This window comes from Silene latifolia, chromosome Y, assembly GCF_048544455.1.
Source record: "Silene latifolia isolate original U9 population chromosome Y, ASM4854445v1, whole genome shotgun sequence".
Taxonomy (NCBI): Eukaryota; Viridiplantae; Streptophyta; class Magnoliopsida; order Caryophyllales; family Caryophyllaceae; genus Silene; species Silene latifolia.
Window position 1 is genome coordinate 35,883,141 of NC_133538.1, and position 21,378 is coordinate 35,904,518.

Below are 21,378 nucleotides of genomic sequence, written 5' to 3' on the forward strand. Positions count from 1 at the left end.
ATTCTAGAGCCAAAACCAAAAAGTGCAACAACTGTCAAATGCATGATCCGGTGATACATGCACCTTCCCGAGACCTGCAGCCGGTACTTAGTCCCCTTCCTTTTGCACAGTGGGGGATGGATCTACTAGGGCCATTTTCAACGGCATCCGGAGGAAAAAAGTACTTGATTGTCGCCGTTGACTACTTCACCAAATGGGTTGAAGCTGTAGCGGTACCTGCCAAGACCACGGCGGCCGTAAGAAAGGTAATCTGGGAAAATGTCATAACTCATTTTGGGTTACCCCAAGTCATGGTATTTGACCACGGCCGAGAGTTTTGGAGTGACACAATAATGAACTGGTTGGAGGAACTTGGTATCAAATTTGCATACTCCTCCGTCTGCCACCCACAGAGCAACGGACAGGCGGAGGCAGCCAATAAAACAATCCTCAACGGTTTGAAGAAGAAATTTGAAGACCTAAAGGGAAGATGGGCCGATGAACTACCCGGCGTCCTGTGGTCCCTCCGGACCACGGAGAAAGAAGCAACGGGGTACAGTCCATTCCATTTAGTCTACGGTCCGGCGTCCCCGCCAATTGAAGCAGCGGTGCCGACATTCAGAACGGCCACCTTTAACCCGGTTGAAAATGAGGAAGGTCTGACAACCTCCCTAGACCTGGTCGAAGAAAGCCGAGATACAGCACGCCTCAACTTGGCAGTATACCAAAACCGAATGAGAAGAGCCTACAACCGAAGGGTACACAAAAGGGACTTAAAAGTAGGGGATCTAGTCCTAAGAAAGTCGGCCGCCACCAACAAAGGGAACATTCATGGTAAATTGACGGCCAACTGGGAGGGTCCTTACAAAGTGGTTGAAGAAATGAGGCCGGGTACATACCGGCTGACAGATATGGAGGGCGTGCCTTTGATGAGCCATTGGAACACTGACAACCTCAGGAAATACTTTGTATAGCGGCGGAGGTGTCCAAAAACTGTTGTTGGCACCCCAACGCGTGTTTATATCTATTGAAAAATCATCCAAGTTTTCCATCAAAGTGTTTATCCCCTCCGTAGTCATATCGAGGTAGACGCCACGGCCCAAGCCGGGCAGTCACCCCAAGAAGTAGACGCCACGACAGTCACTACCAGCGCAGTTGATACTCGCGAAAGCGACCAACATGCCTTAGGAACGTATAAGTACAGTTGAGACGCAATTCTAGCCGCCTCGGCCAACCGAAGGCCTGGCAGAGGAAGCGATCAATATGTCTACAGATACGAACGCTGTCGAGCCGTAACCTCTAGCCGCCTCGGCCAACCAAAGGCTTGGCAGGGGACACAATGGTCGATACGCTAACATGTTAACAGCGGCGGTTGGAAAACGCAAATCGGACGCCTCGGCCAGACCGAGAGTGAAAGAGGAAGCGACCAACATGCCAACATGTTTAAAAAACGTTAAACACAGTTGAGATACGCATTCTAACTGCCTCGGCCAGGCCGAAGGTAAAAACGAAAAAGCGCTCAATTAATAACGAAAGAAGACAAGTGAAGGATTGTGATCAAAGCCCCGGCCAAGCGGAGGGCCAATAAACAAACTTTACTGAAAATGATTACAAGGAGAATACAAACGACGGCCGTCCCCATAGGGATAAGCCAAAACACAACCTACCAAAGTTTTACAAAAAACAAGGAAAAGAAGAACAAAAGGTTACAGACATATCATTTGAAGCGCCAAAAGATGGCAGGGAGGAAAGGCTTAATAATTGGCCCCCGAATAGCTGAAGCTATCCGAGATGCCGGGTGAACCTGGTGACGACCGCCCGTCTCCCTATGCTCAAGTTCTGCCCGCCATCGGCGACGTTAGCGATATCATCTTTGGTAGGCGACCCGAGAGGCGTCTTGGCGCCTCGGTGCCCTCATTCTCTCAGCTTCCTCCTTGGCCGCCTTAGCCTTCTCAGCAAGGGCCGCCTTCTCTGCGGCCTCTTCTTCCTCCTTCTTCACCCTTGCCTCCTCAGCGGCCTTCGCCTCCGCGGCCTTCTCCTTAGCTTCAAGCTTGTCATCAAGCAGCTCGTCAAATTTTTGCCACGGAAAGGAGCCATCCAGAAAGAGCTCCCCTATCACTTCCCTGGCGGCTTCTTCGGCCAGGTCCCGGTATTGGGCGCACATGTTAGGGAGAATCTTGCTTTGGAGCGTCTCAATGTCCAACTCCCTCTGGGCGATGATAGCCTGCTTATTCTGAAGCGCCTTCCCCTGGGCCTTAAACATGTTCCTCCATTCCTCCCTCTTCTTAGCATTGAAGTCGGCGACGGCCTGAAGCTTGTCACGCTCCTCCCGCAGCTTAGCGGCTTCAGCCCCTGCAGCCTCAGCCTTGGCTCTCTCAGCAAGGACTGCCTTTTCAGCGTCCTCCCTAAGTTTTCTCTCAGCATGGACAGCCTTCTCAGCCTCAGCCTTGGCCCTCTCAGCTTCCTTCTTCGCAGCAGCGACCTCAAGCCTGAGCCGCTCAAGCTGTGGGGCAGCTTCAGCCATGGCCTTTTCTGGCTCCACAATAAGAGCACCGGCCACCTCAGCCCACTTCGACAGCATCCTGGACAAACTTAGGCCCTCCGACCTAATCTGGACGGGGGTAGGCTTCGGGAAGGAGGAGACGACGGTGGCACTTGACCACCTGCTTGCGCAGGTCGCTTCTCAGGACGCCGTTCAAAATTGTGTCCGGTAGACGGCGGCGGCTGATCTACAAAAAATTCAATCAAAGCATCCATGTCAACATTCATGGACATACCAGAGAGCCTATCATCAGGAACGCCTAATGAACCGGCTAAGTCTGAGCCACAGGATAGATCTGTACCAGGCTTGGCCTTCTTGGCCGGAGGACCCATTTCTTTGCCGGCCTTGCTAGCAGTAGTAGCAGCGACAGAAGCGGCAGGAGTAGTCTCTTTCCTCTTGCGGAAGAGAAGAGATTCCACTGCCAAGGTGACCTCCTCCTCGGTAATATCAACGATCTCCACCGTCTCCTTTTGGACTGAAGGGAGTGGAGGTGGAACTGATGTCGACGCCGTCGCCGCCGAAGACTTTGTTTTCCGCGTTCGGCGCGGTATATTACCAGCAACCTTCGCCTGGGCCGCCGTCGTATCTAGGCCCTTCAACTGCTGGTCCATAAGGTCGTTAGGCGCCGGTCTGCGATCACGCGTATCGGCCTTCGGATGCCTCTCAACAACGTTCTTGTCTTTGTCAAGTCCCATCTTCAAGAGGATTTCCTCAGACAGATCCGAGCCAAAACGGTCTGTAAAAGAAACGAAGCAGGGTTAAACAAAAGAAATAAATCAAAGTTCAATAAACAGAAACATTAAAAGCAGAGATGGGCCTCACACCGACCCCACTCACCCTGTTGATCGAGGCCATTTCGTGTTCACAATTAAGTATATGTGGTCGTTGGTCAATGGTCGATACAAAACACAATTTATACTTCACAAACAACTCTACAATTAGTAAAGAGGCAAGTAAAGGTCGGATCCCAAGGGACGGGTATTGAAATGAGAATTCTATTGTAACTAGTAGTGTCTAGGGGGTGTCACAAATTGGGTTGATGTAGAAGGTCACTAAGCTAAAATAGCAATGAAAATAAACTAGCAAGATAAAATAAGGGGTGTAAACAATTGATTAAAAGCACTAGGGTGTCATGGGTTCATAGGGAAATCATGGGATATGATCATACAAACATGTTCTCAAATTATAAGCAAGCAATTATTGTTGTGATGGATTGAGTTGGGTTATATCTTACAATCCTAGGAAAGTTTGGGTCCCGGAGCCGAATCGATTAGATTGTACACCACCTACAAGTCGACTTAATCTTTCCTACTCAACACATGCATGGTCTAACAAGACTCGAGTTGGGTTATGTTTTACAAGTCTCATTGAAAAGATAGAAGATGATAGTAAATGCAAGGATTCATAGGCTTAGCATTTCATCAAATATAACATGTGCATGTATTAAGATCAAAACAAGCAAACAAATAAGATATGAAAGCATATTGATTTAAGCATGAATCATTCCCCATGTTGGTTTCCCCTAATCACCCAGTAAACCCTAGCTAAGAGACTACTCACTCATTATCATGTTGATCATGCTAGCAAGGTTGTCAATCATACCAACAATATGAAACATGATGAATAAATGAAAGTAATTAACAATAATTAAAAAGGGATTAAGAGATTATACCTACTAATGATTCCAATAATAAAGCAAGAATAATAGAAGTACTTGAATCCTAGATTGAGAGGTTGTCAATCTCCCAATAATAACCCAAATAATCTTCAATTACCCAAAATAAAGGAAGAACAAGAGAGAGATTAAAGAACTAAAACTTGGATTAAAAATTGATTAATACTTGATTACAATATTGAAGAGAGATTTGATTGATATTAACTACACTAATTATTGATAAGAAGAACATGCTCCTCTAATTAGCCTAATGGGGTATTTATAGTGAAAATTAGGGAGGATGCATTAGGGTTAACTAAGGGCTAAACTAGTAATTACACTTTTAAGTTGAGCAAGGAGGACCCGGTATTTTCCGAGAGAAGGGCTTCTCTTTTCGTAGCTTGAAGAATGAAATCCGTCTTTGTCAAAACTCCGTGCGGATTAGAGTCGGGACGGCCGGATTTGGGCTGGGCAATCCGAGCGGATTCGGGAGAGGGACGCTCGGATTGTTGAAGGGGAATCCGAGCGGATTCCAAGGAGGGACGCTCGGATTGTTGAGGCTGGACGGACGGATTGTCTGCAATCCGTTCGGATTGTTGGTCAGCGTCAATTCTTCTTCTTTTCTTCCCTTTTTTCATAAATTCCTTGGGGATTTCCTTGGGGACGCAAGGATCCTTTCTCAACATTGCTCGTCTACTATAATATGTACAAAGGCCTTCTAGTCTTGTCTCTTCTTGATGCTTGGTCATTGAATACAATCAATTTAGCCTCGTTTTGCCATGAAAATGCAAGATTCTTACTCCTTTCCTACCAAGGGATCAAAATCTCAAAGAATATGCAAAACAAAGAACTAAAGATAAGAAATGACCCAAATAGGCACTAAAAAGCATGGAAACAATGGTAATTCGGGGCTAAATATGCGCCAATTATGGTCACATCAAATATCCCCAAACCGAACCTTTGCTCGTCCCGAGTAAAGAGGTGACAAAGACTAGGACCAAAACTAACCTATCCTAATAATAATAGCCGATATGAGACAATTAGCGGGTCTCACTCCGCCCCTTCAACTCACAACAAGACAACCATGAGGTAGGATGCCTTCTTGCAAGGCAAGGTGGGTCTTGCCAAAATGGCGACACATCCAAACATTAAAGCACATAAAATCACATAATGGATGCATCTACAAAAAGAATAGCCACTTTCCTCATCTAAGTGGCGGAAATTATCTACAGGGGAAGCAATTCAAGGGTACACAATCCTTCATAGATGCAATTTGTTCAAACTACTAAGCCTAGAAGGATACCAATAAATCACCTCCAAGTTGTGTCAAGCTAGGGTACCTTTGTCCTCAATCGTTAAATGCTTTTGTCAAGAGTATACTCCCTATGGTGTTAGAAACACTGGAGGATCGCGGAATTCCCCCTCTTGCCTAGACAAGAAGAAGGGTCGTCCCCTCTCTACCATGCACAAAAATGGATACGATGGATAAAGGGATCAATAGATATTTGAGTTTCATTTTGGGAGTTTGCTTTCGTTTTTGTTTTTTTCCCCCCCAATTTCATTTGGCATTTGACATTTGAGAACACTTTCTTGCCATTTCTTTTTTATTTTTGGCTTTTCAATACTTGACAACTTTTTTGCATTTCTTTTTTTGAACATTTTCAAAGTCACCCCAATTAGTAACGAGGGTGCCTTGTATTTGAAGCTTAGGAGTTCTATTTTTGCTCCTCTTTTCATTTGATGCATTTTTGCAAACTTTCTTTCACTTTTCATTTCATTGAACTTAAATTGATTTCTTTTTGTGCCCATTCCCTTTGATGACAAAAATGTGGTAGAACATGGATGAATGATAGATGTATGCATGGTTTCAAGGGTCACCTTGGAATAAACGGTAGCTAAGGAGTTATCACACCACAAGGTACTCTTGACTAGGCCTTAAACCATGGGTCAAAGGATACTAGCATGACACATCCTAGGGTGTTTTACAAGCATTCTAACAAGCAAAGTCTTAAGAATAAAAAGCATCTACTAGGGCCTATATATACTTGTCAAGCTTCCCAAATAGACGGTTTCGCAAAATTTTTCTAACATGCAACTACATGCCATGATGCAACTAACATATACACATCCTAATGCAAATGATTCTACCAACTAATATGCCAGATAAACTAAATGCAATCCTAAATTCACATTTTTTTTACCGCATCAATCAAAATAAAGCCACATAGTCATTAACATAAAGAGGAAAAAGGAGATTGGAAAGATCATACCATGCGGTCTTCAATATCCTCATGTCTCGGATGTGGCGTAGTCAATCAAAGTGAACAAGGATAAACAAACACAATATATACAAGACAATATATACAAAGGAAATGAACTTGTTTTTGGTTTTTCAATTTTTTCAATTTTTATGATTTTTGAAATTTTTCAATTTTTATGGGTTTTTTGAATAAAAGTTAAGTGTTAGAATTCCCATCCCCACACTAATATGGGCATTGTCCTCAATGGCCAAAATGATGGAAATTATGCAAAGATGATACATGATTTCTATACTAAATGCAATTCTACACTAAGCTATACTACATGATGCATGGTTTTTGTTATGACGGAGAGGATAATTTAGATTACCTCCCGTTGTGTATGCATTAACTTCCCCAAACCAAATAAGACACTATTGCTAATGTCAAGGATGGGTATAGTTCATGCACACACTATGCTATGCATGAAACTAGATTGTTATTTTGGATTTTACAAATGGGAACAATAAAGAACACCTCAATGGTACCGAGGTGTGAGTCCTTTGATGTTGCTAGGACTAAACCAACAATGATCAAAATGAAATAAAATACAAAGAGATATAGACAAACCATGGGAGTGTAGGAGTCTCCAAGGCTAGTCTTCCATCATGCTATCATCATCATCACTTCCCTCATGAGAAGTGGTCACATTGCCACTTTCCTTGGCACTTTCTTCATCACTTTCTTCATTATCTTGCTCATCATCATCTTCACCATCTCTTTCTCCATCTCCACTTGCTTCTTCCTCAATATTATCATCAATTTCTTCACCATTTCCAACAACCTCATTGTCTTCCACCACGTCCCTAGATGCACCCAGAAACAAGGCTTCTTTATCCGCCCAACTAGGCAAAGGACAAGATGGATCAAGGAGTCCTTGCCTAGCTAAATGTAAGAGGGGAGGATATTGAGCCAAATAAGCATTCTTCCGATCTTCATAAGCTTGCTTGTGCATGGCTTGCATAAGAAGAGTGACATAGTCTTTCCCAATTTCAACTCCTTGCGGTTTGAACTCTTCATACACAAAGGGGTAAGGCGGTATAACAATGGAAGAGGAGGGAGTTTCATGATCACCCTTTTGTTGTTGAATGATGTACTCGGCTTCTTCGGATAGGGGAAGTAGATAGTTGGTCCGGTGGACACTTAGACGACAAATCTTTGCGGGTAAAGTGAATGATCGAGCCTCACTAGTAAGCCATCCACACTTGGTGTCAAGGGGGTTTTGAGCAACCCACTTGAACTTGTTAATCATGATAGGCATATCAATAAGATGGCCACCTTCCTTTGCCTTGTACTTGCTATCCTTATTGAAATTAGGATCAAAGTGCTTGGCTAGGACCGTGACTAGGCCGCCATTAACAATAACGGTTGTACCCTTCTTCCCACTATCAACATGGAGCCATCTATCAACCAATAGCCTCAAAGAATTGAAAGGCTTGGTATGGATTCTTCCGATATTCAAAGCCGATTCAAGGAGAATAAAATCAAGTCTTGTGAAATGATTGGTGTCTTTCCTAGCAATTATGGTATTTCCCACAACTTTGTGCCATACTCTTATGCCCGGATGATGGACCAAAAGAGCACGACAAGCATGAAAATCATCAAATTTCTTCCCGGAGATTGCCTCCCAAAGAGGCTCGGGGTCATACTTTCCATAATGCTTAAAATATCTCGATTCATCGCTAAGACCCAAAATTTCACCCAATTCCTTAAAGGTAATGCGTCTACTAATGTTAGCTAGACGAAACTCAAGATTTTCCCTATTCTCAACTTTGGTGACTTTTAAAGAACTTAAGAATTCCAAGACAAGGGAAGGGTATGTCAATTCCTTTGTTTCAAACAATTTCTTCAAACCCATGGCATTGAAAAAGGCTTTTGTTTGTTCAAGAACACCCAATTTCTCCAAAGCATCTTTACATATGAATTTGGTGGATTGAATTGATTTCATAGCAAACTTGGCAAATGTCTTTCTATGGGTATCGGAAATAAAAGTTACCTCTGGATAATGCAAGAGTTGATCGATTACCGGAGTAGAAGGTGATGCTCCCATAGAAGTTTGTTGTTGTTGTTGTTGCACTTCCAAATTTGGTGTTGATACCACCATTGCCAAAGCTTTCTTTGTTTGGAGAGCTTTTTGCCTTTGAGAGAGAGCCTTTGCCTTTGGTGCCTTTGCTGCACCCTTTGTCCTTGCCATTTGATGAACTAACCAAGAAAAGAATCAAAAATCTTCAATTTGTAGAATGCCCAAATCGATTTGAAGGTGAAAGGCTTTGCCTTTATGAAAACAAAAATCGACTCAAAGGTTGAAGATTTTGTTCTTGGTTTTGATTTTTATTGAAGATGGAGTGATTGATTTGTTGTTTGAAGGATGGTTTGATTTGATTTTGGTGGATTTTGTTGAGGGTTTTTGTTTTTGTGATGGAGAGGATGAGGGTTTTGATGTTTAGGGTAGTGTTTATGAATGAATGATTGAAGGAATGAAGGTGGGAGGGTATTTAAAAGAGTCGAAATTTTCGAAAACGCAGGGGCAATCCGTGCGAATTAGGCACAATCCGTGCGGATTCTCGCAGCTTCAAAATTTTCGAAGCTCGCCTAAAGACGGGCGGATTCGGGAATCCGTCGGATTCTTCCGTGTAGGGACGGGCGGATTTGCTTTGCAGGACGGACGGATTTCACCCGAGAGAAATTTCTTTGTTTTCTTCAAACAAGCAAAGACGGGCGTCTTGTTCACAAGACGGACGGATTCTCGTGGAGACGGGCGTCTTCCCGTAAATCCGCTCGGATTCTTCAACATCAAGAAATTTTCAATTTCAGCTCACCAGACGGGCGTCTTTTGGTCGACGCTCGGATTGTTGAAGACGGGCGGATTTTCGTGAATCCGCTCGGATTCTGGTCCTTTGTACCCGGATTCACTTCATTCGTGCACAATGCATTTCCCTTTACCATTCTTCCATTCTTCTTCATTTCTTGTGTTCTTCATTGTGGGGGCACTACTAAGGCATGAATAGCCTAGGCAATTCCCATCCCCACACTAAGGTAAAGCACTACACATCAATTGAAATCGTTAGTCCCTCCCTCACTTCTCTCTTACATGACAATTATTTTGATCAAAGTAAATAAAAATCCAAAAATGACAAAAAAAAAATGCAATACAAGAATTGAAATGTAAGTTAGGGAGTTAGAAATATTTACAAATGGTGGTTTAGGAGGACTCCACCAAACTCTCATTCTTGATGAGATGTCAAGGGGGCATGTTCAAGGTGTTGTTGATGTTGCTCAACACCTTGAAGAAGTAATCAAAAGCTTGTTCATTGTTATGGTAGAGGTCCTCAATAGACCGTGGCCCTTGTTGTTGATCATGATCGATGGCATGCCCAATGTAGGGATTAAAGATCCCTTCAAATTCGTCGTCCCAAAGACCACAAACTTCATTGAGTTGATCATTGAAAATCTCTTGCTTAGATGGAGACAACTCTCCCAATTTCTTTTCTTGGCCAATGAGGCCATCTTCTTCTTCCTTGGTTGATTTTGATGAGCTTTGCAAGCTCTCCTTGTTACAATTCACTTGCTCTTTGAATGGAGCATTTTCAATTTTCTTCCTCCATTGGAGTTCCGATTTCTTCCTTTCATCTTTTCGGCTATAATGATCAATCATGAAACATGGCTCATGCAAACGAGGAGCTCTCATGGTCTTGTCAAGATTAAAAGTTATGCTTTCATCTCCCACTTCTAGAGTGAGCTCTCCATGTTTCACATCAATCACCGCACCCGCGGTGTGTAGGAAAGGTCTTCCTAAGATGATTGGAATGTTGGAATCTTCCTCCATATCAACAATGACAAAGTCCACCGGGATGAAAAACTTCCCAATTCGCACGGGGACATCTTCCCATATCCCTAATGGTGTCTTCGTCGATCTATCGGCCATTTGAAGTGTGATATTGGTGCATTTAAGCTCTCCCATTCCCAACCTTTTACTCACCGAGTACGGCATGACACTCACACTAGCCCCTAGATCACATAAGGCTTTGTTGATCGTCGTGTCGCCAATGGTACACGGTATTGAGAAGCTTCCCGGATCCTTTAACTTTGGAGGTGAACTCCCTTGAAGTATTGCACTACTCACCTTAGTGAAGGCGATAGTCTCAAGTTTCCGGATCGACTTCTTCTTTGTGAGGATATCTTTCATGTACTTTGCATAGGCCGGTACGTGATTGATTAATTCCGTGAAAGGAATTGAGACTTCTAAGTTCTTCACAATCTCCATGAACTTTCCAAGTTGATCATCAAATTTGGGCTTGGCTTGACGACTTGGAATAGGAAGTCTAATCACAATGGGCTCCTTTTCTTTGGCTTTGTCTTCATTTTTCTTTGAACTTTCTTCTTTTGATGATTCCCCTTCTTTTGGGCTTTGCACAATTTCTTCCTTTTCACTAGCTTTCACAACTTCATCCTCAACTTGCTCCTTCGGTGCTTTATATCTTGTACCACTTTTCAAGTGAATGGCACTAACCGTTTCGTGTCTAGGGGGATTACTTTGAGGTGGTAATTGCCCCTTTTGTCTTTGTGAGCTTGAAGATGCTAGTTGAGTCAATTGTGTTTCCAACATCTTGGTATGAGCTAGAATGTTGTTGATGGTGGTGTCTTTTGCTTGGCTATCTTTTTGCATTTGAGTGAAAAATTCTTGTTGATTCTTTTGCATTTGGAGGACCGCTTTTTGGACATCAAAACCTTGGTCATTTTGGTGATTGTATGGATTTTGATTTTGGTAACCTTGGTTTTGATTGTAAAAGGGTCTTTGATTTTGGTTCCTCATGGGTGGTGGAGTGTATGTTGTTTGAGGGTTTTGAACATTTTGGCTTTTGTATGAGAGATTTGGATGGAACTTGGTGTTTTCATTGTAAAAATTTGAATAAGGGGTACCACTTTTGTAAGCTTGGAAAGCATTAACTTGTTCGGTTGTTCCCCTACACTCACTTGGGTCATGTCCCAAAGTTCCACAATTCTCACATATCCCACTTGGGATTGATGAGGATGCCGTCATGGCATTGACATGATGCTTTGATGTTTTTGAGTTTTCCTCAAGTCTAGCCATAGCTTGTTCAAACTTCAAGTTGATTGTGTCAATGTGAGCACTAAGTTGAGCACCCAATTGAGTAACGGAGTCCACTTCATGCTTTCCTCCTCTAGTAGCCTTGCGAGGTCTACTATATTGTGAATTATGGACCGCCATTTCCTCAATCTTGTTCCATGTTTGATTGTCATCAACTTCGATGAACATTCCATTTGATCCCATATTGAGAATGTTCCTAGAATCTTCATATAAACCATTCCAAAATTGTTGCACTAAAAACCATTCGCTAAGTCCATGGTGAGGACATGAGCGACAAATACCTTTGAACCGCTCCCAAGCTTCATACAAATATTCTTCATCCCTTTGCTTAAAACCCGTAATTTGAGCTCTTAGCATGTTAGTCTTTTCCGGTGGGTAGAATTTTTTGTAGAAAGCTAGAGCTAACTTCTTCCAAGAATCTATTCCAAGGGTGGCCTTATCAAGGCCCTTCAACCATTGCTTTGCGGTGCCGATTAACGAAAAAGGAAATAAGACCCATCTTATTTGGTCTTGAGTCACGCCCGTTTGAGAGATAGCATCACAATAGTCGCAAAAGGTTTCCATATGAGAATGAGGGTCCTCACTAGGCATTCCCCCGAATTGGCTCCTCTCAACTAGTTGGATGAAGGCGGACTTGGCAATAAAATTACCGGTGAGATGTTGCGGTGTAGGAGTACCATTTGGTAGATTCTCCTCGGTGGGTATAGAGTGTGACGAGAATTTAGGCATTGTAGGTGGATTTTGTGGGATATTGTGTAATGGGTTTTCTTCTCCTTCTATTGCGAAAGGATTGACAAACTCACTAGTGGGTTGAACAACTTCACCAACACCTCTCAAATTCCTCCTAACAAGTCTCCTATTATTCGTCAAGGTTCTTTCGATTTCACGGTCAAAAGGTAACAAATCACCTTGTGACCTTCTAGACATGCAAAATATCAAACAACTCGAAAACAATTAGAACAAGCCTTGAGGAGTTTTACTTCCCCAAGGTGAAAAAGACACAACTAATAACAATAAAAGAAATCTTGAATCAATTAAACACCGTCCCCGGCAACGGCGCCATTTTTGATCGAGGCCATTTCGTGTTCACGATTAAGTATATGTGGTCGTTGGTCAATGGTCGATACAAAACACAATTTATACTTCACAAACAACTCTACAATTAGTAAAGAGGCAAGTAAAGGTCGGATCCCAAGGGACGGGTATTGAAATGAGAATTCTATTGTAACTAGTAGTGTCTAGGGGGTGTCACAAATTGGGTTGATGTAGAAGGTCACTAAGCTAAAATAGCAATGAAAATAAACTAGCAAGATAAAATAAGGGGTGTAAACAATTGATTAAAAGCACTAGGGTGTCATGGGTTCATAGGGAAATCATGGGATATGATCATACAAACATGTTCTCAAATTATAAGCAAGCAATTATTGTTGTGATGGATTGAGTTGGGTTATATCTTACAATCCTAGGAAAGTTTGGGTCCCGGAGCCGAATCGATTAGATTGTACAACACCTACAAGTCGACTTAATCTTTCCTACTCAACACATGCATGGTCTAACAAGACTCGAGTTGGGTTATGTCTTACAAGTCTCATTGAAAAGATAGAAGATGATAGTAAATGCAAGGATTCATAGGCTTAGCATTTCATCAAATATAACATGTGCATGTATTAAGATCAAAACAAGCAAGCAAATAAGATATGAAAGCATATTGATTTAAGCATGAATCATTCCCCATGTTGGTTTCCCCTAATCACCCAGTAAACCCTAGCTAAGAGACTACTCACTCATTATCATGTTGATCATGCTAGCAAGGTTGTCAATCATACCAACAATATGAAACATGATGAATAAATGAAAGTAATTAACAATAATTAAAAAGGGATTAAGAGATTATACCTACTAATGATTCCAATAATAAATCAAGAATAATAGAAGTACTTGAATCCTAGATTGAGAGGTTGTCAATCTCCCAATAATAACCCAAATAATCTTCAATTACCCAAAATAAAGAAAGAACAAGAGAGAGATTAAAGAACTAAAACTTGGATTAAAACTTGATTAATACTTGATTACAATATTGAAGAGAGATTTGATTGATATTAACTACACTAATTATTGATAAGAAGAACATGCTCCTCTAATTAGCCTAATGGGGTATTTATAGTGAAAATTAGGGAGGATGCATTAGGGTTAACTAAGGGCTAAACTAGTAATTACACTTTTAAGTTGAGCAAGGAGGACCCGGTATTTTCCGAGAGAAGGGCTTCTCTTTTCGTAGCTTGAAGAATGAAATCCGTCTTGCATCAAATCCGTGCGGATTAGAGTCGGGACGGCCGGAATTGGGCTGGGCAATCCGAGCGGATTCAGAGAGGGACGCCGGATTGTTGAGGGGAATCCGAGCGGATTCCAAGGAGGGACGCTTCGGATTGTTGAGGCTGGACGGACGGATTGTCCGCAAATCCGTTCGGATTGTTGGTCAGCGTCAATTCTTCTTCTTTTCTTCCCTTTTTTCATAAATTCCTTGGGGATTTCCTTGGGGACGCAAGGATCCTTTCTCAACATTGCTCGTCTACTATAATATGTACAAAGGCCTTCTAGTCTTGTCTCTTCTTGATGCTTGGTCATTGAATACAATCAATTTAGCCTCGTTTTGCCATGAAAATGCAAGATTCTTACTCCTTTCCTACCAAGGGATCAAAATCTCAAAGAATATGCAAAACAAAGAACTAAAGATAAGAAATGACCCAAATAGGCACTAAAAAGCATGGAAACAATGGTAATTCGGGGCTAAATATGCGCCAATTATGGTCACATCAAATATCCCCAAACCGAACCTTTGCTCGTCCCGAGTAAAGAGGTGACAAAGACTAGGACCAAAACTAACCTATCCTAATAATAATAGCCGATATGAGACAATTAGCGGGTCTCACTCCGCCCCTTCAACTCACAACAAGACAACCATGAGGTAGGATGCCTTCTTGCAAGGCAAGGTGGGTCTTGCCAAAATGGCGACACATCCAAACATTAAAGCACATAAAATCACATAATGGATGCATCTACAAAAAGAATAGCCACTTTCCTCATCTAAGTGGCGGAAATTATCTACAGGGGAAGCAATTCAAGGGTACACAATCCTTCATAGATGCAATTTGTTCAAACTACTAAGCCTAGAAGGATACCAATAAATCACCTCCAAGTTGTGTCAAGCTAGGGTACCTTTGTCCTCAATCGTTAAATGCTTTTGTCAAGAGTATACTCCCTATGGTGTTAGAAACACTGGAGGATCGCGGAATTCCCCCTCTTGCCTAGACAAGAAGAAGGGTCGTCCCCTCTCTACCATGCACAAAAATGGATACGATGGATAAAGGGATCAATAGATATTTGAGTTTCATTTTGGGAGTTTGCTTTCGTTTTTGTTTTTTTCCCCCCCAATTTCATTTGGCATTTGACATTTGAGAACACTTTCTTGCCATTTCTTTTTGATTTTTGGCTTTTCAATACTTGACAACTTTTTTGCATTTCTTTTTTTGAACATTTTCAAAGTCACCCCAATTAGTAACGAGGGTGCCTTGTATTTGAAGCTTAGGAGTTCTATTTTTGCTCCTCTTTTCATTTGATGCATTTTTGCAAACTTTCTTTCACTTTTCATTTCATTGAACTTAAATTGATTTCTTTTTGTGCCCATTCCCTTTGATGACAAAAATGTGGTAGAACATGGATGAATGATAGATGTATGCATGGTTTCAAGGGTCACCTTGGAATAAACGGTAGCTAAGGAGTTATCACACCACAAGGTACTCTTGACTAGGCCTTAAACCATGGGTCAAAGGATACTAGCATGACACATCCTAGGGTGTTTTACAAGCATTCTAACAAGCAAAGTCTTAAGAATAAAAAGCATCTACTAGGGCCTATATATACTTGTCAAGCTTCCCAAATAGACGGTTTCGCAAAATTTTTCTAACATGCAACTACATGCCATGATGCAACTAACATATACACATCCTAATGCAAATGATTCTACCAACTAATATGCCAGATAAACTAAATGCAATCCTAAATTCACATTTTTTTTACCGCATCAATCAAAATAAAGCCACATAGTCATTAACATAAAGAGGAAAAAGGAGATTGGAAAGATCATACCATGCGGTCTTCAATATCCTCATGTCTCGGATGTGGCGTAGTCAATCAAAGTGAACAAGGATAAAAAAACACAATATATACAAGACAATATATACAAAGGAAATGAACTTGTTTTTGGTTTTTCAATTTTTTCAATTTTTATGATTTTTGAAATTTTTCAATTTTTATGGGTTTTTTGAATAAAAGTTAAGTGTTAGAATTCCCATCCCCACACTAATATGGGCATTGTCCTCAATGGCCAAAATGATGGAAATTATGCAAAGATGATACATGATTTCTATACTAAATGCAATTCTACACTAAGCTATACTACATGATGCATGGTTTTTGTTATGACAGAGAGGATAATTTAGATTACCTCCCGTTGTGTATGCATTAACTTCCCCAAACCAAATAAGACACTATTGCTAATGTCAAGGATGGGTATAGTTCATGCACACACTATGCTATGCATGAAACTAGATTGTTATTTTGGATTTTACAAATGGGAACAATAAAGAACACCTCAATGGTACCGAGGTGTGAGTCCTTTGATGTTGCTAGGACTAAACCAACAATGATCAAAATGAAATAAAATACAAAGAGATATAGACAAACCATGGGAGTGTAGGAGTCTCCAAGGCTAGTCTTCCATCATGCTATCATCATCATCACTTCCCTCATGAGAAGTGGTCACATTGCCACTTTCCTTGGCACTTTCTTCATCACTTTCTTCATTATCTTGCTCATCATCATCTTCACCATCTCTTTCTCCATCTCCACTTGCTTCTTCCTCAATATTATCATCAATCCCTTCGGCGACCCATCCTTCTCAGTCTCAAACAACTTCATCGCCCGTCCTTCGTCCGGATTAAGAGGGACCTTCAAGGCGTCCATCTTAAGCTTGCCCCGGGAGACATATTTCTCACGCTCCCCTTTGCTCTCGCACCGCAAATTGACTTGGCGCTGGAAGGACCGAGGCAGTGGATAATCCCCTGGAACCTCAACATATACCCACCGTTTCTTCCAGTCTTTGCAGGAAGTGAGCTTGGGGACGGTGAGATAACCCGGCTCAGTCTGTACGCTATACCACCCCCTGCCACCGGCGACGTTCAGTCGAAGGTGATGAAGCCGGCGGAATAGGTTCACCGTTGGAATCTCCCCCTTGAACCGACATAGCCACACAAAACCAATGATCGTCCTAACGGCCAACGGATGCAGCTGTGCCACAGCGACGTTCATGGCTTAATAATGTTAGCAACGTATACATTGAGAGGAAACCGGAGCCCATACTCCAGGTGTCTCATGTACACGCCGATATGACCCGGAGGAGGGCAACAGACGGCCTGACCCGCTCTAGGAATAACAATCTTATACTCCCTGCCGAAGGAGAAATGATGTTCGAAGAAGTCAGGACCCGAACAACTGCAAATTTGTGGGTCCAAGCACGGTCGGGGCCGATCTTACAGTGTGTCGCCGTGATCCATGACGTTTACCTCTCGTCATCGAAATGAGCCATTTCCTCATCATCACCGTCATCGTCAACATCATCATCATCCTCCCAATCCTCCGAACTTTTGGATCAACTTCGGGGAAGGAGACCTAGGGCCCCTGCACCTTATCGGGATGGCGGTCGTGCCTCCTCCTCATCAAGGCGCGACGGGAACCCCCGACACAGATTACTAGGTCCCAGCATCGTTAGAAGACATGTTCACAACAAAAAACTTAAACAATTAAAAAGTTGGAAAATTTGTTTGTTTACCTTGGGAAGAGTGTTACGCCGAGTAACGCTTCGAAGACTAGAGAGAAGTTTCGTCATAGAAAATTAAGCAAGAAGAAGAAAATTTTTTGAGAAAATGAATTTGGGAGGCCAAATTCAGGGGCTAACTCTCCTATTTATAGGGCAAAGCCCACTCAATCCGACCAATCAGGGCAAAGCCCATGAAGCGTCAACCAATCAACAACGAGACACATGTCAAGCATGCAGCCACGAAATGTCAAACGTCACAACAGTTACCAATCTTCTTTGACACGCTACTTGGCAGAATGCCAATCGACGTATCTTCTTCAACACGCTCCTTATCCACTTGCCAAACGGCCAGCTGATCCACCAAGCTTGGCAGCACCGCCGGGGGCATTCAAAGCATCCGACACTCTCAACCTTGGACCCGCCGGCCAGCGACATCTTCTTTTCCACATTTGATGTCCATTGCACATCCATGCGGAGGGGGGATATGGTACGGTACGGCCAGGAACAAGTTGAGGAAGAAGAAGCCGGGGAAGAAATTTTTCCAATGCGCAGAATACGCTCAACACTCATCGAAGGTCCATACCACGACATAGACTACGCTGGGGGCAAATTGATGGGGCACATTCTGCACCCGCTGACCGAGTTAACATATTGAGCAAGGTCAAAGATCAAGAGACAGCAAGTCAACATGTTAGACCGCCTAACCGACGGAGCCTGTCGGCCGATCACTTGGATCTCGGCTAGGCAACTAGCCAGCCGGGAGACATATCCGCGTACTCATATCCAAGACCCCTCGGCATGGAGTCAACAGGGCCCGCCGGCCTGCCATGGGTCCCTCTGCCGAGGGTAGAACAGAATTTCCCTATGCTACGCCACTTGGCCCACTTGGCCACTACGTGACAAAAGGTGAAAGTCTATAAATACTCCTCAACCCTCATTGAGGAAAGGATCCAGAATCGAACCTAAAACTCACTATTCATCTGGTATAAAACTCCCTAATCTCTCTATAAGATACTTTGTCAAGTAACATACAACTTAATCCCTTTAAGTTCACTGACTTGAGCGTCGGAGTGAGTACGCTCGGTGCAAAGCCGAGCCCTCAGTTTGTTCATCGTTTCAGGAGAGACCGAGAGGAAGAGTCAAGGCAAGGAAGGACATCCATTCACCAAGCTTGCGTGGTAAACAACACTGCTCTGGAATTACACCCGGAACATTGATAATACTATGGTGGCTCATAAACTTGTCTCTAAATATGGCAGAGTATACCTTACTCCTAGATGTCTTCTCAAAGTTGACATCAAGAAGGCTTTTGACTCTGTTCATTGGGTTTTCTCAGAGACTGCTTGGTTCAATTGAAGTATCCTACTATGTTTGTGGACTTGCTAATGGCTTGTGTCACCTCCCCTTATTACTCTCTTCAAATTAATGGTGGGATTGAGGGTGTCTTCCCTGGGAAAAGAGGGCTAAGGTAAGGGGACCCTCTCTCCCCTTATCTTTTTGTCATATGTATGGAGGCTTTGTCAAAACTTTTGAGAAGACTTCCTAGATATGATAAGTTCTCTTTTCACCCTAAGTTTGTCCAACTAAATCTGACACATCTGATTTTTGCTGATGACCTGTTAGTCTTTACTAGGGGAGATCTTCTCTCTGTTAAAGACTTAAAGCTATTGCCACTTGCTTGGATGAATTTGATCTTATGTCTGGGTTGCAAGCCAATCCTACCAAAACTAACCTCTACTTTGGAGGGGTGAAATCTGATATCAAAGAGCTCATCTTGGCTGCTACTGGTTTTAGTGCCGGTGTTTTCCCTTTCAGGTATTTAGGCTTGCCACTTTTTACTGCTAGAATTACTAAGGATATGTACCAGCCTCTCCTTGATAAAATTAAGGACAAGATTATGCACTGGGCAAATAGGACTTTGAGTTATGCAGGCAAGACCCTTCTTATTAACTCAGTTATCTTTGGTTTGAATAATTTTTGGGGTGCTAGTGTCCTATTACATAAGGGCATAGCTAAGAAAATCACTAAACTGTGCAAAGACTTTATTTGGGGTATTGATGAGGGTCACAGGAGGCATATATTCATGAAATGGCAACTGTTGTGTGCCCCTAAAATAGAAGGGGCTATAGGGATAAAAGAGGTTCTCAGTTGGAACTGTGCTCAAATGACAAAGTGGGTATGGAAGCTGTTGTTCAAACCTCAGTGCCTCTGGTCCAGATGGGTTCAGACTTATGTCCTTAAAGGGAGGGATTTCTGGTCTCCTACAGCTAGTATATCTCAGTCTAGGTATTGGAATAATGTTGTTCGTATGAAGGATAAGCTTCTGCCAAGCTTTGTTGATGCTGGAGTCTTGTTCTCCTCAGCTTAAGTACAACACTGCTATGTACTATAATGCTTTGAGAATGAGACATGACACTGTCACCTGGGCTTCTCTTGTTCATGGTAAAGGATGTCACCCTAAACATTCATTTACAGGGGGTTTGCTGATGCATAATACTTTGCCCACGATTGATAAGCTTGTATCTAGGGGGATTGTGATGGTTAGCAAGTGTGCTTTGTGTCAATGCCATGTTGAGGATCTTCACCATATTTTATTTTCCTATGGATATTCTACTGAGGTTCCCTCTAATATTGCTAACTAGTCGTCAATTGGTGTTGGTTCTCCTGTGTTGCAGGAGGTCATCCAGACCTTTCTCTGTCTGGGTTTATCCAGGAAGCAAAGGGCAGGGTTTATGGCTATGGTTTACTACATTTGGAAGGAAAGAAATGATCGCATTTTTAAGGGGGCTTGCTCTACTCTAGAGATGCATTGTTTTAAGATTAGATCTCATGTAAACTTGCGTCTTTTTGGCTCTCTGTAATCTGTCAGTTGTCGGGTTTTGTTAGGTGTTTTTGTTTTCATCTTAGGGGGCTTTATTGGCTTCCTTTGTAGGAAAGAATGGACGGGGTCTTGTAAATTATGAATATTTTTTGATATATAGACCCAAGCTTTTCTGCAAAAAAAAAAGTAATAATAGTAATAATAATAATAATAATAATAATAATAATAATAATAATAATAATAATGATAATAATAATGATAATAATAATAATAATAATAATAATAATAATAATAATAATAATAATAATAATAATAATAATAATAATAATAATAATAATAATAATAATGCGCTTCTGTTGGTTTCCCTTGGTGGAGGCCAAAAATTTACTAAAAACTTTAGCTTCCTCAATGCTTGGACCATGAACCCTAATTACCACAACATAGTTGCTGCTGCCTGGGCCACTCCCTACTACGGTACTCCTGCCTACCAGCTCTTCTACAAACTTCGAGCGGTTAAAAAGGCTCTCACTGCCCTTCACAAAAGAAGTTACTCAGATATTACTGAGCATCTGCAAGGCATTCAAACAGAACTGGATACCTGCCAGAAAAGCCTTCAGAATGACCTGTTCTCTCCTACCCTTATTGCTCTTGAAAAATATCTTGTTTGCAAATATAAAGAGCTGAGCAAGGGTGAGAACGACATGCAGTTCTAAAGAGCTAAAATCAACAACATAAGAAAGGGAGACTCCTCTTCTAGTTATTTCTTTGCAAAAATAGCTACTCGTAAAGATCAAAGCACTATTGGTTCAATCATCGACAAAGAGGGAAATATTAGAAACGGAATTGAATATGTAAACAAGGCTTTTATGGAATATTATACGAATATTTTGGGTACTGATACAAATGTGGTGTAGTTTTAAGAGTCCTTTTTCAGTTATGGCCCCACGGTCTCCACTGACTCCGACGCTCTCCTTACCTCCCCTATCACTCGCAGCGAAATCAAACATGCATTATACAGTATTGGCTCTACTAAAAGCCCAGGTCAAGACGGTTTCTCTTCCGCTTTTTTTTAAAACCGACTGGGATGTTGTTGGGGATAT

General features: G+C 42.1%; 1 protein-coding gene and 1 non-coding gene across 2 annotated transcripts; both read left to right on the top strand.

Annotated features, from left to right (window-relative positions):
- The first annotated feature begins 11,832 nt into the window (after positions 1-11,832).
- LOC141636949 (small nucleolar RNA R71) lies at positions 11,833-11,939 on the top strand. Its single transcript, XR_012541514.1, has one exon. It is a non-coding gene; the product is annotated as a small nucleolar RNA R71 (small nucleolar RNA).
- A 6,770-nt stretch (positions 11,940-18,709) lies between these two features.
- On the top strand, positions 18,710-19,825 carry LOC141627837 (uncharacterized). Its single transcript, XM_074441050.1, has 3 exons — positions 18,710-18,717; positions 18,794-18,925; positions 19,114-19,825. Exons 1-3 carry the CDS (start codon positions 18,710-18,712, stop codon positions 19,823-19,825), a joined length of 852 nt encoding a protein of 283 aa, XP_074297151.1.
- Positions 19,826-21,378: the final 1,553 nt, after the last annotated feature.

What these genes read in the sequence shown, in the direction of transcription:
- LOC141627837 (XM_074441050.1), top strand. An exon ending in CCTGGGAAAAGAGGGCTAAG is followed by an intron (nt 18,926 to 19,113) that starts GTAAGGGGACCC and finishes TCTCTGTTAAAG; the next exon opens with ACTTAAAGCTATTGCCACTT.